The sequence below is a fragment of the Periophthalmus magnuspinnatus genome, chromosome 13 (assembly GCF_009829125.3).
Source record: "Periophthalmus magnuspinnatus isolate fPerMag1 chromosome 13, fPerMag1.2.pri, whole genome shotgun sequence".
Lineage (NCBI taxonomy): Eukaryota > Metazoa > Chordata > Actinopteri > Gobiiformes > Gobiidae > Periophthalmus > Periophthalmus magnuspinnatus.
In genome coordinates, this window is record NC_047138.1 from 28,647,018 (window position 1) to 28,674,940 (window position 27,923).

Genomic DNA, 27,923 nt, shown 5'->3' on the forward strand with positions numbered 1-27,923 from the left:
CACTGGGCGTGATATAATGCTCCCTACAAACCCGGGTTCAGTTGCCCGCGTGCCCCATTGACTAGCGCACAGCCTGCCCATACTGCCCTAAACAAACATGGCGCTCCGTGTGGGTTGTTCGAAGGTCAGTGGCACTCTTGATCTTGATTGGGCAGAACAGCACAAGCCCCGCCTACTTCACAGTCATCGCGGCTTATCGTTATTCTAATTGGCCGTCATCCCTGTCACTCAAACCTACGCGGACCAATAGCACGCGTTTGTCCTTTTCAGTTGCGTCACACACCGGCAGTGAGCTCCAGCATCCAACATGTCGGCTTCGTGTGTCTTCCCCATGTGTGTGCGAGCGAGCCGCGGCTTTCTGCGGCTCAGGAGCGGGGCAGTGGGCGCCTTGTTCCCGGCCACAGTGGACAGTATCCGGACACTGTCATCGGAGAAGCCGGCGTCGGGAGGAGACAGCGCTACTGGCGGTTTGGCCCAGGCTATCCTCCGGGAGAGACTCCAGCAGCAGAGCCAGGTAGGAGCGGTTCTACCCGAGTCATGCCTCTAGGTTTGGGGAAAGGCGAGCTCATTTAGCTCCGCAGTGTTCCAGCAGGAGAAGGATCAAATACAACCCATGTGTGGAGATGGCTATTCACGTTTTTTGTGTAATTCAAAGGAAGTAGCACACTCTGTCACACCGCAAACCACTTTTAACGGCTGAGAAGTAACTCACCTCTGCTGCTAACCCCTGTATATTTACATCACACACTCTATTTCGCACTCGCTCATCTTTAATAACCTTTATAGCTGGCTGTTTCTGGGGAAAACTGACATTTTTCGCAGTTCCGGGTGCACTGGCGTACGTCCTCCAACGTGCGATCGTATTGGTCAGGCGGGGCCCACGTGACTAACCAGAGCATGTCGTTTGTAATGACTTAAGTATGACCCTGGAGTTTGTTAAATTTGTTATCCAGGTGTGTGTCCATTAATGGTACATTTTGTTCTGTTGAATTCCTTGTTGAGTGGTTAGTAGGTCATTAGGTAAGGTATTGTAATTTTAGTTCGGTGTAGGGTAGACTTGGGAGAACATTCAGTACCTTCTGGTCTCTGTGCTTTTGTGCAACACACTTGATATGGCATGGATAGAAACAACATATGATTAGGCAACTGCATTAGTATGTCAGAGCTAAAATCCTTAAAGGCCCTATGTGTTTTGTTTCATTCGCACATGTTTAACACACTAATCTTGCACATTTATGAGTTCTGCTCTCAAACTGAAAATGCTAAGTTCCTTTTTGATGTCATATGGCAATACAGGGAGTGCTCCGCTGTGTTTTTAAATTCGATACACCTTCACTAGAATCATTTGGCAATTCCACGGCTACTAATACTCCACTGAACTAAAGGTAAAAGGTAGCTGTTAACTTGAAAACCACCACTTCCGACATCGGAAGGTGGAACAGACAAATATAAGAGATTACTCAAACATGTGTGAATGAAACAAAATGCAACTCCAGGTATGTTTTTGATTATAATATGGCTTAAAGTTCACAAGAGTCAATTTTTTGTAACAAAGTAATTCAAAGTGCTTTACAGAATAAGAAAGACATTCAAATCAAAACACAAGTAATCATCATAAAATGAACATTAAAAGAGAAGAGTGCAGAATAAAAACCTTTCAGTCATATGCACAGCTAAACAGAACTGTTTTGAGCCTGGATTTAAACATGGTCAAAGTAGAGGCCTGTCTCACATCTTCAGGAAGACTGTTCCAGGTTTTAGCTGCATAAAACTGAAAAGCTGATTTCCCATGTTTAGTCTCGTTACTTGTAGATATTGAAAAAACATTTTGATTTATGTATACAAAATTGGTAACAGGAATGATGTCACAAAAATACCCCACCTCCAAATTTCCCCAAAAACACTAAGTCATTGTATGTTCAGGCCAACTCATGCTACTTAAATGTTGCCACTAGCTACTTAAACAAATCAGTTCATTGTATTAATTTTGTTGTCCTTGTTTAGACAACTAATATATTGTTACTAGGACTAGTTCGAGAGATAAATAAAACGCTATTTATTATTTCTATGTCGGTCTTGGCAGGATGCGGCCTCATGGGTATTTTTGGCCAGGGCCTTGGTTTGAAGGTCAATGACATCTCCATGGAAATGAGCAAGTAGTGTACCTCCCATGAACTGTATAAATAAGTGGACTAAGTGATTGTGACATCAGCCATAGGGTTTGGCTCCAGTCAAATGAAGCTCATTGAGGCTAGCAGTTATGGGGTGAATTTGGAGCCGAGGTCCCTATTAGGAATTCCAATTGCGAGTATCATAGCAACCATAGAGCCAATTCACAGAGAGGCTTTTGAAGGTAACGCCCCTTCCCACCCGCACCACTGGGTTAGCAAGGAGCAGGCCCTTAGCAACCGTGTCACTCAAACCTGTTGCTGATGCTAGCGGGAGCAACCTCAGGGAAAGAAGTCAGCTGATTTGTCTGTTATTATGTTCATATCTTGAGTCACGGACAACATGGTGAAATAAAAACACCAGGTTCATGTAGAGCGCGTTTATAAAAACATTTTAAGACTAAGACCAAAATGATGAGCTTGACAGCAGCAGTTATGGTCAGAGGGGCAACAGTTTTTCAATAGAAATTTAACTGGAACCAGTGTTGATAGAGCGGGAAGCGTGCACATGATCACTTCCTATGTGGATCCATTTTTATACAGTCTATGGTCACTCCACCAGAAAAGTTACATAGTACACCTTAAGTTGCTAAGTCCTAAACCATAACAATTAGTCTTTGGTGTTGTTTAATATGAATTCAACTTGGCTCTCCAGTTCTTTACATAGAAGCAGAGTCATAGTACCACCTGTACACAGAAGAAAATTATGAACCAAAGTAAAAAATGGCTTGTTATTGTTCAAGTTTAAAACCCTTTGAAGGCTTAATTTTATTCACTTCTACTCAGTGTTTCCCAATAATAGAGGAGACTATGGTGCCCCCCATAGTCTAAAAATGAAAACTAGTTCTACTTAATTGTTTTAAAATATAGTTGCTTTTCTATGTTTATCTGTATTTAGTCCATTATTCTCCATATATTGTATTTAATAAAATGAATCAGGGAGTACTCCGCTACATAGTGTCAGTATAAACCTGTGGGGAAACACTGCTTCTACTTGCTTTTGTTTTTGGCTGCATCTGTTGGTTATGTTGTGGGTTGCAATTTGGTATTTCACCACCTAGTCTGGTCCAGTGGTTCACAATCTGGGGGTTGTGAAATTATTTTGAAAATGTATGCAATAGTCTAAAACACCCCTCAAATGCAGTGGTGTGGATTCCGTTTACATATTGTTTTATCTAAGTCTATGTCCTTAAACTAAAATCTCTGTCCGAACACTTTTTTCACACTTTTCCATACGGGGGGCAGTATTTTGGATTCACATCAGTTTTAGCAATGTCTGAATGTCCAGTTGATGAGAAAATGGTGCACTCATTTCCCACAATGCACCTTGAAAAGTAGTGGGCATCAGTGGTCACTAGACTGTTCAATGTAGACCACAATGCATTGCAAGAGTTGGGAAAACAACAGCTGACATTGACAGGTCTTTAACTGGACACAACACAGCTGAATGAAGCAGATGGAAGTGCTGTTTTATTACACTGTTGATCCTGATTATGAATAAATCGTTGCTGTATTAAGTTGCTAGCGTTTGCCGCTTACCTTAGATTGAGCTGTTAACAGAGCAATAATTTCTACTTCTCAGATAAAAAACAAAAAAGCATGATCCAGTCCAAGTATTAGAGTTTAACCTTTAGACTTTTTTTTCACCCAGACACCTGAGTCACGTGGCCTTTAATAACAGGTGTTTTTAATAGATGAAAAGGTTTTTCTTTCCACAGATCTTATCTGTCTCTGCAAAGATGGATACATTTAATGCCATACTGTGAAAAAGCAGTAATGTCTTCATGGAGACAAGCATAGCGCACTAGCAGATTTTAGTAGTTCCATTATGAAATTATGTGCAAGTTGTTATGTGTTTTTTGGTTGTCTCTGTCTAGGGCCAACCGCCACCAGAGGGAGACAGTGAGCAGGAGCACGAGCAGAAGGATGAGAAGAAGCAGAAGGAGAACACTGCGTACGCCAAAAAGGTGGTTCTGCGTTTGGCCGGGCTCATGGGCATTGGAGGAGCCGTCGGAATGGTCTACGTCTTTGGTTAGTGGCAAATTAATTTTCATTCATAAACTGTATATATAAATGGACATAGCTAATGTGCTAGCTGCCACGTTCCAAGTAGAAAGTGATCATGGGTGCTAAAGGGTTCTTTCGAGTTCTGGTTAAAATTGGCTTCTATTGAAAAAATGATGAGCGCGTCGTTCTAATTTTAAATTTTTCATTTTAACCTGTTCTACGTGATCTTGAGGTTTGTATTTACTATTCTGTCCCTAGATCAAGATATGAACATTAATAACTCACCTGTCTGGTGCCTTCTTTCCAATACCATTGCTAAGCATCCTCTACTTTGACAATGTTTAAATCCAGGCTCAAAATGGTTCTGTTTAGCTGTGCATATGACTGAAAGGTTTTTATTCTGCACTTTTAATGTTTATTTTTAGGGAGATTATTTATGTTTTGATCAGTTTTTATTGTGATTTGAATGCACGTTGAATTACCTTGTGTGTGAATTGTGCTAATGCAACTGAAGTTGTCACTCTATAAAAAAAAAAATGACATAGAGCAGTGCAATTAAAGGGCCACTAACTACAGTTGTTTATTCACGTCACTAAAATTTCAAATTTGATTTTGATACTGAGGAATCAAAAACTCAATACTGATTCTGATATCAGGATAATAATAAAAACACACTTTCTTTAGACAATAGAATTTTCAACTTTCTTTTCTTTTCCTCTGTGGCCGGTGGTCTGTGTAATCCCTCAGTGTCCAGGCAGGTTCCAGAGTGGCGTAAACTAGTCTTTGTGTCTTATACTTGTATCTGTATCTTATCTGATACAGGTCAAGATCATTCTAAAGCTTTTCAGGAAAGGTTCATTTCTGTCCTGTGAATGTGACTTTTTTAGTGTCAATACCTGGTCAAATAAGTATCTAGGTTCAATACTAGTTTTAGCATTGAAGTATCTGATTTTCAATACACTTGATAACCTTAAAGTATAGTTCATTTTACTACACAACAGCAGTGAGGAGGAAGATCAAGCTTTGAACTGTGTGTGGCCTTAGGAGAGAGAGAAAGAGGGGAAAGAGGAGAGGGGGTAAGTATGGTTGTAAACTTGTATTGGAGGGTCGCTTCCTCTGCAATGGATCCTCTCAGATCTGTCAGAAATGCTTCAGACTGCAGAGGAGAGCAGCAATTTGAGGTCTAAGATGTATGTGTGAAATATACCACATTTAACACAGTTTAGATCAATGTAGTTTTAACATGAGTTCGTTTCAAACATGGGTATGCAAATGTTTATTATGGTTAGGTTATTTTTAATGAAAAACCAACCAAGCTTGGACAAAACCGTCTGTTTTGTGTGTAGAATATACAGTTTTTTTTCAACAACAGGAGCTGGATTATCAGACTTGAAGATGGATTAATGTACGATCATGGGAATATTACAGAAATTTGATTAATCAGATTATGGATTAGGCTTTGGGTTATCATTTGCGGAGCTTGTTTGACTTTCTCTAGGTGTGTAAAAAGCTTAGACAACAGTATTTCATTTATTTTTCTTAAATTATATTATAAAACAATGCATTATTATATTAATATGTAGAAACCCATAAATGATTGTATCGTCACCTACAATACAATTTATTTTTTTCTTTTAGGGACCAACTCTACGGATGAACAGGGAAACCAGGTAAGGGTTGATTTTCTTTAATAATTTAAGTCTAAAGTATGTTGGATTCATCTGTTTTGTATTGTTACTAGTGTTGTCATACTAAAATTTCAAACAAGGATAGACTCGATACTTCCGATAAGCTAATCATAAAAAACACTATGTACTTTCTTTTCTATTCCCATGTGTCCTTATACTGTGTGGTTCATAGTGGTACATGGGCGTATACTAGTCTGTCTTATACTTGTTCTAATACATCTCAAGATCATTCTAAAGACATTCAGGAAAGGTTCATTTCTACCCTGTGAATGGGACTTTTTTTACTACCAATACCTGCTCAAATGAGTTTCTAGTTTTCAATACTAGCTTTAGAATCTATTAGTATCAGATTTCTAGTACGTTTTGCATATTGTAGCTTTTACCACTTTGCCATATTGACATCTAGTGGTAGAAACTCATAATATCCAAGTATTCCATATTTAAGAAAAAAATTGGAAATGTTTTGAAGTTCTTTATCTCTGGTTTAGTCATAGGTTTTTATGACTTTTATGACAATCCTTTTTTAAATGAGCCTATAATCCAATAGTTAATTTATGCCAGCAATAAAAGACACTTGGAATGGTAATAAATCCCTATAAGTGTGGTAATAAGTGTAGCAGTCGTAGCAGCAGTCGTAGTAGCAGCAGCAGCAGCAGTAGTAGTAGCAGCAGTAGTAGTAGTTTTAATTTAGCCCCAGTTTGAAATCTTGGTTAGTGATGCATTTCCGATGTGCTTTTGGGACTAAACCCAGACTGGAACTGGACCAAATCTGGAATAAATTGGGCTTAAACCAGGACTTACTGTTGTTTAGTTCAGTTTTAGACCAGGCTTATACCTTGATCACATTTGAAATAGTTTTTTTGTATATGAGAACTATTAATGTCATTTATTAATAGCTTGATAACATAAAAATCCTTATACTTTTTGCTTTAATATTCCGCAATTTCCTCTTGTTTTCCTAATTATCAGTTTTACTACACATTCCCAAGTTCCTAAGCGTCCTTTTTAGCACATTTAAATATTTTCCATTGACACTGTGGCACACTTCCTTTTAGCATCCTGGGTCCTGTTAGCATTGTTAGCTCCTGTTAGCATACGTTAGCATGTTAAGACACACTTCACAGGTTTGTGTGACTTGTGGCCAGCGCGGGACAGGAAGCAGCACACTTATCTCACCTCGTCATAGTGTTACCCGTTTTAACTACAGCATCCATCACACTTCGGGCTAGTGTGCTACTGAAATTACATTTTAGAGTGAGTTTTACCACCACTGAGGTACTTGGGGCTTCAGTTTTATTCATAATTTTTCATGCTTTGTTAAATTATTTTTTGATACTTTTTGTCATTTTAATTTTGCATCATATATATATTTTTTTTTCATAATCGGTGCGAATTGACAGGTGAATTAACCAGTGGCAGAAGGTGATGAAGTACAAGTAGTAAAGTACTGTACTTAAGAATTTTTAGATATCTGTAGTTAAGTAAATTGTACTTTTTACTTTTACTTCACTATATTTGAGAGCAGTTCTGTGTACTTTCAGGAACAGGACTGAAAAGTAAAAAGTACTTTTTGAGTTTAAGTTTCAGCTTTGAGCATACGAAATAAATACAGAAAATTCATAAGAAAAATGTAGAAATTCTTTCATATTGTTACTGTTGACCAAAATATGTATCATTCTTTAATCAATATCACTACATTTTAACACTTTAACAACACTTTAAAAAAATATAAAAATGCGCTTTTACTTTTTAATCTTAAATGGATACTTTCATGATGGAACAATATTGTGTTGTTCTATACTGCACAAAATAGATTCTTGTGAGCTTTATAATGCTGTTGCTGCCTCAAAAATGTACCCGGAGGTGTTTTGTTTCATTCACTAATGTTAATCTTAGGTTTATTAGGTTGTCTAAATCTCCAAAGTTCAAAATGCTCAGTTCCACCTTGTGATGTCATGAAGTGGTAGTTTTCAAGTTAACAAGAATATCACTACATTTTACACTTTACACAAATTAACAACACTCAAAAAAACGCTTTTAAATACTTTAAAAATGTACTTTTACTTTTTACTCCTAAATGGGTATCTAAATACTTTTACTTATGTAGATTTTTTCATGTGATACATTTACATTTACTTGAGTAACATTTACCTCTGTTTCAGTACTTTTAAGTAACAAAATTGAGTACTTCATCCAGCACTGGGATTAACCAATCAGGGACATGCAGGGTCCAGTTATATAATAAGAAAGATAAAATGCTAAACTACAGAAGAATACCAAACATTTCAGAACTTTATCAAGCTCTTAAAAAAATGACTTCAGATGATCAAAGAGCTTCATATGAAAGTCAACATAAAGGCAAATATACACTCACCTGAAGGATTATTAGGAACACCATACTAATACGGTGTTTGACCTTTCGCCTTCAGAACTGCCTTAATTCTACGTGGCAATGATTCAACAAGGTGCTGATTCATTCTTTAGAAATGTTGGCCCATATTGATAGGAGCATCTTGCAGTTGATGGAGATTTGTGGGATGCACATCCAGGGCACGAAGCTCCCGTTTCACCACATCCCAAAGATGCTCTATCGGGATGAGATCTGGTGACTGTGGGGGCCATTGTAGTACAGTGAACTCATTGTCATGTTCAAGAAATCAATTTGAAATGATTGGAGCTTTATGACATGGTGCATTATCCTGCTGGAAGTAGCCATCAGAGGATGGGTACATGGTGGTCATGAAGGGATGGACATGGTCAGAAACAATGTTCAGGTAGCCCGTGGCATTTAAACAATGCCCAATTGGCACTAAGGGACCTAAAGTGTGCCAAGAAAACATCCCCCACACCATTACACCACCACCACCAGCCTGCACAGTGATAACAAGGCATGATGGATCCATGTTCTCATTCTGTTTACGCCAAATTCTGACTCTGCCATTTGAATGTCTCAACAGAAATCGAGACATCAGGCAACATTTTTCCAGTCTTCAACTGTCCAATTTTGGTGAGCTCGTGCAAATTGTAGCCTCTTTTTCCTATTTGTAGTGGAGATGAGTGGTACCCGGTGGGGTCTTCTGCTGTTGTAGCCCATCCTTCAAAATAGCTTCACTCTCCTGCAGCATGCTTTTTCTGAACTTCGCTTAACTCTAAATGTGCAAAAAACAAAAGGCATGATCTTTGGCAGAAAACTCCCTCAGAATATCTGTCTAAATATTGTGACCCTGGACGGTGCAGAAATAGAATTTGTCAAGCATTATAAGTACCTTGGTGTATGGCTAGACTCGTCCCTAAATTTTGAAATGCACATCAATAGTCTGCTTACTAAAGTGAAATCATGAATAGGCGTCTTATACCGTAACAAAGCATCCTTCACACACTCTGCTAAAGAGCTGCTAGTTAAAGCTACAGTCCTTCCTATTTTAGATTATGGTGACATACTTTATAAATCTGCATCAAAAACTTTGCTCCACAAGCTGGATGTTCTTTATCATTCAGCCATTCGTTTTGTTACTGGTGCAGCGTTCAACATTCACCACTTTAGGCTTTACTCTCTGCTCAAGTGGCCATCTCTTCACACCCGCAGACAAACTCACTGGTTCATTTTCATTTACAAAGCTTTACTGGGTATGACCCCCTCATATCTCAGTTCACTGCTAAATATCCACAGCTCCAGCCGTGCACTCCGCTCCAATAGATACATACAGCTGTCAGTACCGAAAGTTCGCACGGCCTTAGGCCAAAACTCATTTCAGTTCTCTGCAGCAAGTGACTGGAACTATCTACAGCAGGATTCAAAACTTGTTTCTTTTGTTTCGCTCTCTGTTTTTAAAAGCTCAATCTGTTTAATTTTAAAAGATCACTGCACATGTTTTTAACCACTATTCTACACTCCCCTTTTAATGTTTTATTCTTTGATTTGTGAATTGTGTTTGTGTTTTATGTGTTTCATTGAAGCTGCCTATCCAGGTCGTCATTGTAAATGAGAAGTTGTTCTCAATTGACCCACCTGGTTAAACATTGAATAAATAAATAAAAATAAATAAATCCGCCTCATGGTTGTGCATGTTGTGGCTTCACAAATGCTTTGCTGCATTCCTCGGTTGTAACAGGTGGTTATTTCAGTCAACGATGCTCTATCAGCTTGAATCACTCGACCCATTCTCCTCTGACCTCTAGCATCAACAAGGCATTTTCGCCCACAGGACTGCCACATACTGGATGCTTTTCCCTTTTCACACCATTCTTTGTAAAGCCTAGAAATGGTTGTGCGTGAAAATCCCAGTAACTGAGCAGATTGTGAAATACTCAGACCGGCCCGTCTGGCACCAACAACCATGCTACGCTCAAAATTGCTTAAATCACCTTTCTTTCCCATTCTGACATTCAGTTTGGAGTTCAGGAGATTGTCTTGAGCAGGACCACACCCCTAAATGCATTGAAGCAACTGCCATGTGATTGGTTGATTAGATAATTGCATTAAGGAGAAATTGAACAGGTGTTCCTAATAATCCTTTAGGTGAGTGTATATGTAACATGATACATAGGAAAAGTACATTAAAACACCAAGATATCCTGTCTAGCTGGTATTAAATGCCAGGGAGAAGAGGGGTGTACTTTGTCGTATGTAAAAACAACAATTTATATGGCTAAGTGGGTTTGTTCTGCGCATTCTGGTGACATAATAAAGATTATCTTTGTTTGCGAATATTGTGATTATATTACCGTATTTTCTGGACTATAAGTCGCACTGTTTTTCATAGTTTGGCCGGGGGTGCGACTTACACTCAGATGCAACTTATATGTGACAATTACAAAGATGGGAAATTATATATTTCAATAATTTCACATTTTTGTTATTGTCACACTGACAACTGTGCAAGGGCACGCTAGGCTTATGTACCAGTATGACAGCCACATGGAAGCGGCGCTTCATCTTCCTCCGAAGCTGGAGGAGTTGCTTAGAAGAGACACTGAGGAGGAAGAATTCAGTGAATTTTAGTGATTTGGAGTGAGATCGAGGGTAAACTTGTTGCTTGTTTTTTATGCTTTAGTTGTTTGATTAACTGTTAATATCTTACGTTAACAAACTAATCACATATTCAGTTCTATCTATGCTTTATGTAGCTAAATAAATATAAATGTGTTACATTAGCGTGCTGTACTGCTATTCAGCCTGTTGTTCGCTATTTTATTGTTATTTTTATAACTTGCCTTTAAAGATAAAATGTCTGTTCTTGGTCTCGGATTTTGTAAAATAAATTTTCCCAAAAAATGTGACTTATAGTCCAGTGCAAATTATATATGCTTTTTCCCCTGGTACGACTCATACTCCAGAGCGATGTATAGTCCGGAAAATACGATAAATGTCCCATGAACGATTATTGGCTACTTTTATTATTCCATCTCTAATGCTTACTTGCCCAGTCTGTCTAAAGTAGTGCCACCTATGTAAACCAAATGCTGCTGATCCTGTGGTCCCTCGGGTGCTCTATCCAGCTCAGTTTCCTGCCAAAATCGTCACCTCTGAATGAGACTGGCACACTCCACCTGTGTGAATGCTCCCACAATGAGACTTGAAAGACTGACGCTAATGACCCCTATTTCCCCCGAAGCCAATTAACACACTCAAGACTAGGCTCCCCTTTTAAAATAACAAACTTCTAACTTTTAATAACAAAGGATTCTTGTGAGCTTTAAGCCATGTTATAATGCTGTTGATGCCTTAAAAATGTTTTGTTTCATTCACTAATGTTTGAGTAATCCTGGTTTATTAGGCTGTCTAAATCTCCAAAGCTCAAAATGCTCTGTTCAACCCTGTGATGTAGTGGTAGTTTTCAAGTGAACAGCTATCTTTAACCTGTCATTTGGTAGAAATTGTCAATTCCAAGACTGAAATTATTCAAATGATTCTAGTGAAGGTGTGTGGAGTTTAAAAGCACTTCCTGTATTACCTCGTGATATCACAAGATTGAACAGAGTGTTTTTAGTTTGAGAGAAGAACTCAGCCTAAATATGCTAATCCCGGTCTCGCCCCTGGTCTCGCCCCTGGTCTCGCCCCTGGTCTCGCCCCTGGTCTCGCCCCTGGTCTCGCCCCTGGTCTCGCCCCTGGTCTCGCCCCTGGTCTCGCCTCTGGTCTCGCCCCTGGTCTCGCCTCTGGTCTCGCCCCTGGTCTCGCCCCTGGTGTAGGTTCTCGAGGAAATGGGGGCCATTAGCAACAGGAGTGGATATTTCATGTGGCGTGTGCCGGAGTGTGTCTTTTTCAGAGGTGATGATTTTAGCAGGAATCAAAGCTGGAGAGAGCTTCCAAGGGCGGCATTTGGCATTGAGAATACTGTATAATAAAAGTTGGAGGGATCGTGGGAAACTTTGGGTAAAAAGTTTTGAAGTGCCCTAAAATCCCAACAGAAATATGTATTGAATTATTTTGCCCCAACCCCTAACCTACCTTAAGTTAAAGTTAATGTGTCTTAGGGTTACACGATAATCAGTTTGACGCTCAAACCTGCATATTTAGGCTGAGATCTTCTCTCAAACAGAAAACACACTGTTCCACCTTGTGATGTCATCATGTGGTAATACAGGAAGTGCTCCACTGTGTTTTTAAACTCCACACACCTTCACTAGAATCATTTGGATCATTTCAGCTCTGGATTTGCCAATCTCTACCGAACTAAGGTAAAAGGAGCTGTTAACTTGAAAACTACCACTTCATGACATCACAAGGTGGCACAGAGCATTTCGAGCTTTGGAGATGTAGAGAGACTAATAATAAAGCGTTACTCAAACATGTGTGAATGAAACAAAACACAACTACACTATTTAGGGGTCATGGCATTTTTTACTGGTGTCCAAATGACAAAGGAGTGTAAAAGTAGTGCACTCGAAATTTCCCACAATGCACCTTGAAAAGCCATGAGCATGAGCGGTGGTCATTAGACTGGTGAATATAGGCCACAATGCATTGCGAGAGTCGGGGAAAAATGACATCGGACAGCAACAGGGACACAATGCGACTGAATGAAGCGGTTGGAAGCGCTGGTTTATCACATTGTTCATCCTGATTATGAATAAAACACTCTTAAATAAACCGTTGCTGTGTAAAGTTGCTAGCGTTAGTCGTTTACCTTAGGTTGAGCTGTTAACAGATTGATAATTTCCACATCTCAGGCAAACATTTAAAAAATCTAGTCCGTTTACGTGAGATCCAGCTTGTATGATTATTATTATTAGTCCATAAATATTTGTGTTCCTGTCGAATCTGATCATTATTTATGACAGAAATACATTTTTCTCAAGTGTAGCCTTTTAGATTTTTTTTTTTTTACTCAGACCCAGAGTCACATGACCTGAAAGTAGTGAGATGTGTGTCCGTCTCGCTATGTGAAAGAGGCACTATAGAGTCCACAAAAGAGTACAGCGCTGTGTAGTGAATGGAAGGGGGGGTTCGGGGCTGAGGGAGACATTCGGACACAGCCGTAAACAGTTGTCAACTCTGAGCTAAAAACAAAATATCAGATCATTACAATACAAAACATAAATACTCAACTCAATACTAAAAAAATACAATTAAAAGAGAAGAGCGCTTTCAGTTTCATTAAGGACCTTTGTCCAGAATGACTTATTGACCATAGACACTGTGCTAATGTTATGCGTGTCATTAGCAGATTAGCTTTGATTTGGTGTTGACGGCAGGAAACCCCGTATTGCCCCCTATAGGACTCCACAAATGAGTCAACTTGCATATGCCAGTTTGAATACCACAATGTTGTCTCTTTTTTAGTGTAATTTTAACTTGATAATAGTTGTTTAATATGTTTTAATAATGGTTTTATCTATTAGTTCTGTTTTGTGTGCGTGTGTGTGTATCAATACTTTGTACTATAACTAGTATCAAATCTAGATACCAATGTGGCAGATTAGCAGGGCTGGGAATCGCAGAGTTCCTCATGATATGATTCGATTCGATACTCAATACACAGCTCACGATATGATACGGTGGTACATATGATAATCGATATATTGCAAATGGTATTCTGAAATAAATCACCATTTTTAAGAACCAAATACATTTTAATAACGGTACTCATTTGTTAAAACGCAAAATAATTTGGAAAAAATGCACCAAAAAATACTCTATCGATACAGCAGCCCATGATAACGATACTGTATCACCAAATTCAATATCACGATATTTAGATATTTAAGGACACCCCTACAGATTAATGTCTATTTTTTTGTTTTTGTTAACTATAAAACTGAAGACGTGTAAGCAGAGATGGACCGATATGGATCTCAAACCTATAAGAGAGCTATAATCAATGTTTTGTGCAGCTATCTTTTCATATTAAAGTTTGATATAAAGCTTTGTGTGTATTTTTTTCCTTAGCAGATTGACCAAAACAAAATATCGACCTGTGCTGGACATTTAAGGCCGATAGTCCATGCACTAAAAAGTCTAAAGACAAGCCAGACATATTGACCAGTTGAAACGGGGTGAAGATATATTCTCTACAAAATGCCACTTTGACTTTATATTCTGCATTAAATGAATGAACTGCAGTGCTAGATCTATAATTAGCCAGTTCCCATGTGTTCCTTTGTACAGTATGTGTGAAAGTACACGGTTCCTATTAGTCCAGTTCATGGTTTGATCCTTGAATGGTCCTGGTCTAGTCCGGGTCTAGTCCTGGTCTTGTTTCTCGGGGTAATAGGGGTTATTAGAGTCTTTCATGTCTCACTGTGGGAGCGTTCACACAGTGTAGGTGGAGTGTGCCAGTCTCATTCAGAGGTGACAATTTTAGCGGGAAATGGAGCTGCAGAGAGTATCCGAGGGACCCGAGACATTTGGCATTTTTAATAGATATCAGTGTAATTTGAGGTGATGTATATAACTTAAGTCACTAGGTTTTTCTGGCTACTACTTCTGTGCAGTTGAATGCCTCTCCTAGCGTTTCAGTGCGCCTGTATTTCATATTACGTTAAACTTCTATGAGGTATTCACTGCTACAACATAACATATTTAGATCACAGTTTTATCCGTTTTATTGTTTTAAAAATGCTATATTCAGCGAAAACAACTTATTAGCATGTTTTAGAAGTTTCAGTTTTGTTTTTGACACTCCGAGTCTCCCCCCTTCCCTAGATCACGGCGCTAAGTCACACCCCCTTCAGCGCACTATCACATTACAATGTGTGTGTATCCCGCTATTGAAACTACTGCACATCGCATCAGGTTTGTGAAGTTGTAGTGTACAGTTTTATACCATGTTTTTATATATTTTGTATATTTATGGAGAATTACATTGGACAGAATCGAAGCCATAGGGAGGGTTTGAAGGGCCCGGGAGAGATCGCTAAATTACTCAAACATGCATTGATGGCATTTAAAACCTCTTCAGGCATGTTTTTGATGAGGAAACAACATTATAACATCCAAAAAGTCAAATATAGCGTCTTTAACAAGTTTAATGTCTTTTTATTGTAGTTGGGTTGGTTTGTTTTTAATGGGAGTAAGAGTCAACATATAATTTGGTTTCTGGACAGTTTGGTCCGATAAGTCCGGGTCCGGTCTTGGTCTTGGTTCTCGGGGAAATGGGGGTCGTTGGGGGTTTTCATGTATCATTGTGAGTGCGTTCAGACAGATGTGGAGTGTGCCGGTCTCGTTCAGAAGTGAAGATTTTGGCGGGAACCTGAGCTGGAGAGAGCCCCCGAGGGACCAAGTCAATCGATTTATACATAAGATTTTATTACCATGGTTAGGGACTGACTGCATTTTCACAATCAAACTGAATTTCCACCTTGAATGATCAGCATTGGCAGTTAGCTAAAATAATTTCAGTCGCCTTATGTCAGTTTAAGTTAACGCATTACCAACTGTGCCACTTCAGAAGAAAAGGATTTTGAAATTTATTTTGCCTTGATCCTTTTGGGAAATTTTCTTTTTGACATTTTTTTTTTTTTTTTAATAATTCCATTTTAAGGTTTAACTTGTGTTTGTTTAGATTAGTCATATGTTAAGTGATGGTGGTGAGAAAGACTTTAAATACTTGTGAAGAGAACGAAGTGTGCCGTAGATGTGTGAACCCAACCCCAGCATCAGGAAGTGAGAGACCGAGGTGTCCAAATGAGGCAGTAGTGTATCCTTTGAACTGTTCAGGACACTCACCCATACGGGGCATATTTTATTCAAAATGTAAATATTTTTAAGTGGATTTAGCTCTTGTTGAGGGCTGACTGGTAAAGATGGTATCACGTTGTACTGGATATCAATGATGATGGAAGGTGATGAAGTAAAAGTAGTCAAGTACTGTACTGAAGTAGAATTTTTAGGTACCTGTACTTTACATAAGTACATTTTACAGTGGATACTTTTACTTTGTACTTCACTACTTCAAGTATCTGTACTTTCTACTCCACTACATTTTTGAACTGGAATGAAATGTAGAAAGTTCTTTTCTTATGATTTGACGGGTTGTTTTTCTCATGTTCGTGGTAACATCATGACTAAAGGTTTCGAGTTCAAGCTTTGATTTTGAGTAAACAAAAATAATACACAAAATTCATAAGAAAAATTATGAAGCTGATTTGTATTGTTATACAAATATTGATAATTTTTAACCAATATCACTACATTTTACACTTTCATGTCAAAATATCTGTGAAATACTTTTGGAGTAAAAAGTGAAAGTATATTTTGAAACGAATACTGTAGTACTTTTACTAAAGTAGATTTTCATGTGATAGCTTTTACTTTTACTTGAGTAATCTTTCAGCCCTGTATACCTCTGTTTTTTTAAAGATTTTAAATGAACTGATTTTTTAAATGTATTTATATTCATTTAACCCAACCACAAACTCAACAGATTCTAATGGGGTTAGCATGTCCATATTTAATGAGTTAAGTACCAAAAAATATGTGTATTAGATTGTATCCATAATTCACAAACTATAACAGCTCATTTAAATTTTCCATGTGCCCAAAAACTGTATGGAAAACTCTTTTACATTTAAATAGCTTTATATCATTACATTGTAGTTTTATGAATGGGCAGTGTCCGTGGGAACAGTCTATCCTCTGGTCTCTTCGCAGACACACTCCGCTCACACATCTCTATGGCATTTCCATGGTGTTTTTATGGCGTTTCTATGGCACACTTCTCACTCGGCCTCGATCTGTGCTCTCGTCCTGATGCCAAATGTTTTAGAAGGTTTTGGAGTGTGCCGCTGGAGAGTCTGGGAGCTCTGGGATAATTAAGGACGACAATTGAGGAAGTGTCAAATCCCACTAAACTGTCGGCCGAGACTTTAGCCAGTGCACTGGTCCCATCGCGTCTTGGGTTTGACTTAAAGCTACAATATTAATCACACAATCACAATCAAATCTAAAACACAAGATTAGTAAAGTGCAAAGACTGTCATTATTTATGTAATTAAGTAATAATTTCCTTAGGAAACAAAAATATTCTTTCATGCTATTTATAAAAACTTCTAACTCTGTCATTCAGACCTCTACAAACATGTTTCAAAATGCATTTGATTCTTGTACTGGTTTAGCACTTAACATTTTAAAGACATCTAAGAGTATTATTATCTGAGGGACTGAAATCAATGATCCGTAGCAAAAGAAAAATTCAGCTCTGGTCTGATTGCTGGTGGAGAAACGGCTTCACTCAAAAACCCTTGTCCATTTGATAGATTTGAATTGTTTTTTGTTATATATATTTTTATGCTTTTGATATTTTTACAAAATCATGCAACTCTAGTTCAACTTCCTGGCGGCGCAATTAACATTTTAGCGTTAATATCTATGCCTTGGATTGTGATTTCAGTGCTATAACTCACTGTTAAGGGTATAGAACAGTGACCGCCTGCTCAGGTTTTGGAAGTAAATATTACATTCATTTTTCCCATAGACTTTAAAAAATATTCAAATATTAATAGTTCAAAGGCATCGCAAAGGCTAACCAGCTACATGCTAACTAATATCCATAACACTGTTGTTTTGAATTAAAAAAGGCTGTTTAAAATGCAAAATCATGTGAAATGTTTTAATAACTTTGCTGCTTAGAAAGTTTCAGAAACAGATTTGAAATAAAATTCTTGTCATTCGTATTGTCATTCGTTACCTCATAGCCGACCATCTCCAAGCAGGCTTTCGAATTTTTTATGAACAAACGCTTTTTTTGGGGCGGTCACTTTAAAGCTCTCCTCTCTCCTTTTAAGTCTACAAGAGAGTTGAGATCCTTAGCATCTTGTTTGCACCTTCTAAGGCAATGAACACAACCTCTTCAAACAAGCGGCACACTTCTGTTGGCTAGTATGCTAATGATAACACTGCTAATATGCTAATACTTATTTTGTCTGCTAATATGCCAAGCTAACTTTGTCTACTAATATGGTAATGCTAACGCTGTCTGCTAATATGCTAATGCAAACACTGACTGCTAATATGCCAGGCTAACTCTGTCTGCTAATATGCTAATACTAACTTTGACAGCTAATACACTAATGCTAATTCTGACTGCGAATATGACACGCTAACACTGTCTGCTAATATGCTAATGCTAACAGCGTCTGTTATGCGCTAATAATGCTACTAGAAGTACAGTGGATAAACAGGCTTTGTTCATTACCTTACAGTGGTTATATACAAAATAAGAATAAAACACACATCAATATACCAGATTTTCATATAAACACATCTACAGAATAAAATAGTATTTAGGCCTAGTAGAAAAACAAATAATAATTGTGTTATGCTAATTACTATTTTAATAATTGCGTAGAAAATAGTAGGTTTTGTACAGAATGTTGTTGTTTGTCTCTCAAACACTCTCCTTACATGTGTTTTCTTGTGTTGTGCTGGTGCTGTCACAATAAGTATAATAAGTACTAATTCCAAATTCGAGATCGGCCAATATGGCGTTTTTCATGATCGATATTGGGCCACTCAAAATAAAAAATATCTGAGTAAATATAGACAATAAACGATAATACTGAACCCACACCACCAACTACACCACTCCAAGGAGAACTGTCCCCAAAAAACTATTCTAAATGTGCAGTATAGTTAAAACAGATGAGCTGCAATAAATACATAACAGAATGCAACACTTAAGTGGTTTGTATCTGCCGATATATTTTTTTTTTGACGATATGTGGGAACAATTTGTATCATTTTCCCCAAATTATGTCATTCAAATTTACAAGTTCTACCACAAACCTATAAGAGCTGTGCAGTTATGTCGGTTCACAATAAAGTTTTGTGTGTACTCTGAAGGCAGCAGGTTGGACAACACTAAATATCGGCCTGTGCTGGAGATTTAAGGCCGATCTCCAATACTTCAAAAGGTGCAAATATCGGTCCATCTCTAGTCTATATCAACTTACTGTTCAATAAATAATAGATGAAATAAGAGGCTGTGTTTTCAGGGTCCGTGTGTATTGTGTGTATGTTTAGAGGGTTAAATATGTAACTTCTATGGCTAATTACATAAGTTAACTCTGCTAAAAATGGTTTATCATCCTTTATTTTCTGTCAAAGGCATAAATTGGTCGCGCGATACTAAAATTTCAACCCCGATTTCGATTTTAGAGAATAGACTCGTTTCCTGATACCCATTCTGGTACCAAGTGATCATTTTTAAAAGCTCTTTCTTTAGACAATATTGTAATTTTCAGCGCAAAGTAACTGTATTTGTTTATCATACCATGTGGTCTTACATTAGTTCCCATAGAACTCGATGAAATGGTTCAGGAAAGGTCCAAATTTTATTAATTTTTTTTCATTATCGATACCTACTCGAACGCGTATCTAGTTTCGATACTAGTTTTAGTGTTGATTAGTGTCTGATTTTCAATACTTTTGACAAGCCTAGTTTCATTTATCGATCTATTTCTTTGTAACTGCTCTGTGTCCTGCTTCAAAATGTGTAATCGTGAATTGTCATAACGATCGTATATTGATTGGCCGTCGATATTTGTACTTTTTAGCATATTGGCTGTTGACCTTGAAACTCCAGCAGAGGCCTATTTTTTGTTTTGGTAAATCTGCTGCCTAAAAAATCCACACAAAGCTTTATATTAACACTTAGATATGAAGGGATAAAAGTTTGTGGTAAAAAATGGGGAGTTTGGAGTCAATTTAAATGACATTATTTGAGGAAAATAATCCAAATTGGCCCAAAAAATATCGGCAGAGCTCATCAGCCATCGGTTACTCTGGACTGTAAACAATCTGCCTTGAACAAACCCATATCATTGATCTCTAATACTCTGCCTGTCCCCTGAATGTGTGGGCTGTGGGAACCAGCGCTCCTGTCACTCTCAGACCCTGGCGTCTCGTTGAAGGTGTGAACGCAGCGCTAACAACCTGCTTCACACCTCACTGAAAAAAAACACCAACAGCTGAGCCCCCACCTCTTCTTCGGGACCTAACATTAAGACCCACTGGAGTCCTGGTTGCCGTCTGAGTAGGGTTGTCACAAGTAATGAAACTCTGATACTTATCGATTTGCTAAAACGGGTGTCGAAACTCATTTAAGGAAGTACACATACCAAAAAATAAATCAGAAAACTGGATAAAGTTGGTCCTTTCCTGAATCCCTTTTCTTGAGTTTTATCAGAACTAGTGTAAGACCGCGTGATGTAGTAAACAAATATTATTATTTTTTGTGGAAATTACAGTAGCAACAGTAGCTTAGTTGGTAGAGCGTTTGCCCACTGATCTGAAAGTTGGTCACTGTGATTCGAGGTCCCACAGATGAATGCTGCCATTGTGTCCTTGGGCAAGACACTTAACCCACCTCGCCCCCAGTATGTGCGCACACTGGCGTATGAATGTGTGTGTGAATAGTTGTGTAGTTCCTTGATGTGAAGCACTTTGAGTGACTTGAATGTGGAAAAGCGCTGTATAAAAATATGACCATTTACATCAGGGGTGTTCATTACGTCGATCGCGATCTACCAGTCGATCCCGAAGGCATTTTGGGTAGATCACGTCCCGTCATCCATCCAGTCACATGACTAATATACAGGACAACAGTCAGATTACACCTGACCCTAGGTCACATCATGGGCGCTGCACACGCATAAACAAGCGCGAGTTAGCTTAACCCTATAGTGTCGGATCCTATCGTCACCGATAGAGCGCGGTTGCAGACTCCGCAACCAGTCGTGCTCTCATGTAAATTCAAACGGCGTCTCAAAGCGGAGATACAGGGCTATCTAAATGTCTTACCATCATTACGGTAATCTGCCTCTGTTGTCCCTCGAAGGTGACGAATGAGAGCGCGGGGGCTGCGGGAATTTTCCCAGTCATTTATTCGATGCGTAAAAGAAAAAATACGGATGGATGTGTAAAATAGAAGTAGTTGTGTGAAAAAATGCAGTAAATTCTGATACTTCGTTTAACATGATTTTTATGGCTATAAAAAAGACAAAACCGTAATCAAATGCAATTTTACTCCGGGCTGGCTGTCAGAAGCTACTGCCCGAACTATGCATCCCTCACTGATTCCATTCAGTGTCATCAGAGCAGTAATCATCATTCAAGTAATTATGAACATGTAAGAAGTGCAATTGTGTTGTGCACTATTATCTCATGACGTTGTGCAAGGTCCATCAAAATGCACTGTACATGTAAGAATTCATAATACATTTACAAATAAATATATGTTTAACATTTTTGTATCAGGTGGTAGATCTTTCAGACACAATCATTTTAAAAGTAGCTCACATACTGAAAAAGTCTGAGCACCCCTGATTTACAACATTGTCTTTAAAAAAAAACAAACGCTTTTATGAAAATTTGTACCGAGTATTGAGTCTATTCTTTAGTGTCGAAATAAAGTTTGAAATTTTTTTATCGTGACAACACTACTTCTGACTTATACCTTTTTTATTTTATAGTTTTCCCTGACAGAGAGGGCAAATAGTTGGTTGATTACAGATTACAGGTGAAATTGCACTCCTGGAACTGGGAATCCTAATAAATAAACAAATCTTAAAGCCTCCAATATAATTATTAACCAGTTTATCAATGGACTATGCACAGACTCTAGAACATGCCATGTGCTGTGAGAAGAGCCCTAATCGGTGGGTTTGGTGGACAAGAGCCAGTTATCCCTATAGATTACATTGTACTTTGCCATAAAATATTTGAAAATACCAGGTTCAACATTTGTGCATTTCTTTTTTTTAATGATTGACTAAGCCCAAGAACTCACTATATTCTGACATAATTTGCATGTTAACAATATTAATTTTATGTTGGCCTATAGAATGTTGTGACGTCATCTGAAACCCGGTTAAAAATGTGTGTTTTTGATGAAAGACTTGTTTTTTAAGTGTAATCCAAGATGTGCTCATCACTTAAGATTCGTCTTTTTGTAAAAATGCTTTTCACTTTTTATTAGGCCTGTTACGATAATTACTATATAGACCTATCATTCAACACATGATGGAGAGAACAATCATTTTTGGAGCCAGTATTTATCGTGAGGACTTTTTCTTTGAACATTTTGGTTGGTTTTGGGTATTATGAACTTCTGTGACTCATTATAGATCCAGACTACTAGCTATAAATACTCTTGAAGAGTTGCATTCTGCTATGTAGTTATTCCAGCACATATTTTTATTTATTTATTTATTTTTCATTTTTGCACATTTAGAGTATTTTTTGGACATTGGACAATTCTGCTTTAAGGTGTGGTTTCAATATTATCATTTATTGTCTATATTTACTTCAACAATATATCGCATTTCAGAATTTGTTATCATGACAGGCCTACTCTTTTAGTTTAGTCTTAGCCCTGGAATAATCCCGGTTCAGTCCCGGTTCAGTCCCGGTTCAGTCCCGGTTCAGTCCCGGTTCAGTCCCGGTTCAGTCCCGGTTCAGTCCCGGTTCAGTCCCGGTTCAGTGGGCAGTATAAGAGTTTGGTGTAATTCTCCATGTGGCCACCGAGTGGAGCTCCACACCACAGTCTGGGATTGTCACACCAAGGACTGTTAAGATTTTGACACTCATCCTCATCTTTGAGAAGAGGGAGCAAAACCCTTTTTCAAAATAATAATTTAAGGGATAAGTCATTGGTTCATTGAGGCACAGGGGGAGACGGAGGGGTGGGGACTGCATTTGGACCAATACTAACATCTGATGTCACAATACCGATACTGGGTTTATGATACTATACCATATTCTTTTGTATGGCCATGTTTTGTATTGTAGTGTACTAATTCCATTTGTTTCTTGTTTTACAGATTCCAGACGAGTTTGATTCAGGTGAGTGCTGTTTTTGTTTCTACATTTTTACCTTTTGGATGTTTTGTTTTCCAAATGGCTCCCCAAAAGTCCCCCCAAAGGTCCATACTGATGTGGCTGGATGGGCAATATGAGTGAATGTGGTGTCCTGCTTAAGGACACAATAATGTAACCTTAATATTAAAGACTATAGGTCTAGTGGGGTCTCTTTGTCTAATACTATTTTTGAACATAATTAATTTTGAAGAATGTCAAAATTATATTAATATATATTAAATTATATTTTTTTAAATCATGTTTTCATTTAAAATCTTTGTTTGATATTTTAGTTTTGAATAAAAGTTTGTGTTGCACTGAGACACAAACTCAAGTCTTTAACATGTTATCTGTTATATCCAATGCTTCTTCCACTGTGGGATTATTAAAGTCATAGTATGTACCTTTCCTGGGGTGGACAGTCAACTGCATGATTCCATGGAAAGTGAAAGCTAAAGCCATACTTCAGAACATTCTCTATGGAGATAGATAGGTTTCATGCCACTGTGGAATATATTTCTCTGGAAACAAAGCTCTGCTTCAAGACAAGTTGGTCTGATGCAAGTAACGGTCACATTTTTATAGAGCGCTTTTCCACTTTCAAGGCACTTTACATCAAGGAACCACTCACCCATTCACACACACATTCATACACCAGTGTACACAGACACTGGGGGCAAGGTGAGTTAAGTGTCTTGCCCAAAGACACAACGGTGGCATTCATCTATGGGAGCTGGAATCGCACCACCAACCTGTGGGTCAGTGGACCTGACTGCTCTACCAATAAGAATGCTTATGCTTGTTTTTATACATGTTTTAGTACCATAATCAGGTCAGATCCATTGACCCACAGGTTGGTGGTGCAATTCTAGCTCCCACAGATGAATGCTTTTGTTGTGTCCTTGGGCAAGACACTTAATGTGTATGTGAATGGGCGAGCTGTTCCTTGATGTAATGCACTTTTGAAAGTGGTTTAGCAGCACTGGTGACAAGATTATCCTGCGGTAAGATGCCACCAGTGCTGCAGCAGGACTATACACTGGGCTTGTGTGGGACAGATGTCATCCTGGGTCGATCTGATCGTCACTTTAAACGGATTCGGATGCAGCGCTGATACAGATAATGCTTTTGTCAATATCCCTCCCTCCTTCTCCTCCTTCTCCTCCTTCTCCTCCTCCTCTGTGCAGCCCCTTCACTGCTGTCTTACTGCCTATCAATCAATCAGTCTATCAATCAATCATCTATAAATCTATACATCTAAACCGGTTTAACTGTTAGCTGAACCTGTTCTCTCCGGGTGGGTGAACAATGAGGCTAAGACAATATTGATCTCCACTACGGCACTTCGGGAGCTCAAAATGCGTGTCTACAAACGAATGTCTTCCCCAGACTGAAAGAAAAGAAATATATTAATTATTATTGTGCCTGAGGGTGGATGGATGGGTTGTTGATCTCTCAATTTTGTCACGAGATGGAGGCTGTTTGGAAGCTAGAGATCTACAGGCAAGGCAATCTTATTTCTATAAAGCGATTTGTACACACAGTAATTGAAAGTGCTTTATAGAATAAGAAAGATCCTGTATGTGTGTCATATAGGACCGGCAAACAGAACACATCCTGAATTACAATCCATCCTTATTTCCTGAGTGCAGAACAACTAGCACAACTTTAATAAACATGTGACAGTATCGCAAACGCAGTATAAACTTTTTGGGGGATTTTGGACTACGGGGGGCCAGTGTAGTCTCTTGAAATAATGAGAAATACTGCTAAGGCAATCAGTAACAAATGGCCATAATCTCTGTCTGCCTCCCCTCACAACAGAGAGGAAGCTCAGCTGTAGTCGTCCCCATTATTTATCAGAATATCAGTGGTGCACCGGTATACAGTAGTACTATTACTTTATTGCGTTCCATTTTAGGTATCTGTACTTAAGTGGATGCTTTTCACTTTCTCCTCCATTACAGGGCTCAAGTTTGTTTGTTTTTTATTGTTTGAGATCTGAAAAGTCTGAGGGTTTAGTTTTAACACATTCACTGTGTGAGCAAACAAAAACATAGTAAAAGAAAAATTCAAACCTGCCAGCTGGACAAAAAGTTGTAGGAGGGAAGACGTTTCGTTGCTCATCCAAGCCGCTTCTTCAGACACAAATATACAAATAAAAACAGGTACGAAAACAATTAATTCAGTTGTTTCTGTTCAGCAAAATTCAGCACAAATCTTTATCAAAATCAGTACACTTGAAGCTTTATAACATTTCTACTTTAATTCTTTGACTTAAGTAAAATCCATCCATCCATCCATTTTCTTCCGCTTATCCGGGGCCGGGTCGCGGGGGCAGCAGTCTAAGCAGGGACTCCCAGACTTCCCTCACCCCGGACACGTCCTCCAGCTCCTCCGGTGGGACCCCAAGGCGTTCCCAGGCCAGCCGAGAGACATAGTCCCTCCAGCGTGTCCTGGGTCTTCCCCGGGGCCTCCTCCCGGTGGGACATGCCCAGAACACCTCCCTAGGGAGGCGTCCAGGAGGCATCCTGAGCAGATGCCCGAGCCACCTCAGCTGGTTCCTCTCAACGTGTAGGAGCAGCGGCTCTACTCCGAGCTCCTCCCGTGTGACCGAGCTCCTCACCCTATCCCTAAGGGTGCGCCCGGCCACTCTGCGGAGGAAGCCCATTTCAGCCGCTTGTATCCGCGATCTTGTCCTTTCGGTCATTACCCAAAGCTCATGACCATAGGTGAGGGTAGGAACGTAGATTGACCGGTAAATCGAGAGCTTCGCCTTCCGGCTCAGCTCCTTCTTTACCACAACGGACCGATACAGCGACCGCATCACTGCAGACGCTGCACCGATCCGCCTGTCAATCTCACGCTCCATCCTTCCCTCACTCGTGAACAAGACCCCGAGATACTTGAACTCCTCCACTTGGGGCAGAGACTCACCACCCACCCGGAGAGAGCAAACCACCTTTTTCCGGTCGAGAACCATGGCCTCGGATTTGGAGGAGCTGATTCTCATCCCAGCCGCTTCACACTCGGCTGCAAACCGCCCCAGTGCCTGCTGCAGGTCCTGGCTCGAAGAAGCCATCAGGACAACATCATCTGCAAACAGCAGAGATGAAATCCTGTGGTTCCCAAACCAGGCCCCCTCCGGCCCCTGACTGCGCCTAGAAATTCTGTCCATAAATATAATGAACAGAACCGGTGACAAAGGGCAGCCCTGGCGGAGTCCAACATGCACTGGGAACAGGTCTGACTTACTGCCGGCAATGCGAACACAGCTCCTGCTCCGGTCATACAGGGACCGGACAGCCCTTAGCAAAGAGCCCCGGACCCCATACTCCCAGAGCACCCCCCAAAGGACACCACGAGGGACACGGTCGAATGCCTTCTCCAGATCCACAAAACACATGTGGACTGGTTGGGCATACTCCCATGAGCCCTCGAGGACCCGATGGAGAGTATAGAGCTGGTCCAGTGTTCCACGACCAGGACGAAAACCACACTGCTCCTCCTGAATCCGAGGTTCGACTATCGGTCGGATTCTCCTCTCCAGCACCCTGGAATAGACCTTACCGGGAAGGCTGAGGAGTGTGATTCCCCTGTAATTGGAACACACCCTCCGGTCCCCCTTTTTATACAGAGGGACCACCACCCCGGTCTGCCATTCCACAGGTACTGTCCCCGACCGCCACGCGATGTTGCAGAGACGTGTCAGCCAAGACAGTCCCACAACATCCAGAGACTTGAGGTACTCAGGACGGATCTCATCCACCCCCGGAGCCTTGCCACCGAGGAGCTTGCCAACCACCTCAGTGACTTCAGCCAGGGTGATGGACGAGTCCGCCTCTGGGTCCCCAGTTTCTGCTTCCTCCTCGGAAGACGTGACAGTGGGATTGAGGAGATCCTCAAAGTATTCCTTCCACCGCCCGACAACATCCCCAGTCGAGGTCAGCAGCCCTCCACCCGCACTGTAAACAGTGTTGGTGAAGCACTGCTTTCCCCTCCTGAGGCGTCGGACGGTTTGCCAGAATCTCTTTGAGGCCGTCCGATAGTCCTCCTCCATGGCCTCCCCGAACTCCTCCCAACCCCGAGTTTTTGCCTCTGCGACTGCCCGAGCCGCGGCACGCTTGGCCTGCCGGTACTCATCAGCTGCCTCAGGAGTCCCACGAGCCAACAAGGCTCGATAGGACTCCTTCTTCAGCTTGACGGCATCCCTTACTTCCGGTGTCCACCACCGGGTTCGGGGATTGCCGCCGCGACAAGCACCACAGACCTTACGACCACAGCTACGAGCAGCCGCATCAACAATAGAGGTGGAGAACATGGCCCACTCGGAGTCCATGTCTCCAACCTCCCCCGGGATCAGGGAGAAGCTCTCCCGGAGGCGGGAGTTGAAGACCCCCCTGACAGAGGGCTCCGCCAGACGTTCCCAGCAGACCCTCACAATACGCTTGGGCCTGCCAGGTCTGTCCGGCTTCCTCCTCCGCCAGCGGATCCAACTCACCACCAGGTGGTGATCAGTTGACAGCTCAGCCCCTCTCTTCACCCGAGTGTCCAAGACACGCGGTCGGAGGTCAGATGACACGACAACAAAGTCGATCATCGACCTCCGACCTAGAGTGTCCTGGTGCCATGTGCACCGATGGACACCCTTGTGCTCGAACATGGTGTTTGTTATGGACAAGCTGTGACTAGCACAGAAGTCCAATAACAAAACACCGCTCGGGTTCAGATCGGGGAGGCCGTTCCTCCCAATCACGCCCC

The 27,923-nt window shown here is 40.1% G+C and overlaps 1 protein-coding gene across 1 annotated transcript in view; it reads left to right on the forward strand.

Annotated features, from left to right (window-relative positions):
• The first annotated feature begins 259 nt into the window (after positions 1–259).
• The window catches only part of timm50 (translocase of inner mitochondrial membrane 50 homolog (S. cerevisiae)), a 48,216-nt gene continuing 20,552 nt past the window's right edge, over positions 260–27,923 (forward strand). The window contains exons 1-4 of the mRNA XM_033976687.2: positions 260–514; positions 4,046–4,199; positions 5,814–5,845; positions 23,126–23,147. Coding sequence (XP_033832578.1) covers positions 308–514; positions 4,046–4,199; positions 5,814–5,845; positions 23,126–23,147 — 415 coding nt within the window. The 5' untranslated portion in view covers positions 260–307. The remainder of the gene's footprint in view (positions 515–4,045; positions 4,200–5,813; positions 5,846–23,125; positions 23,148–27,923) is intronic.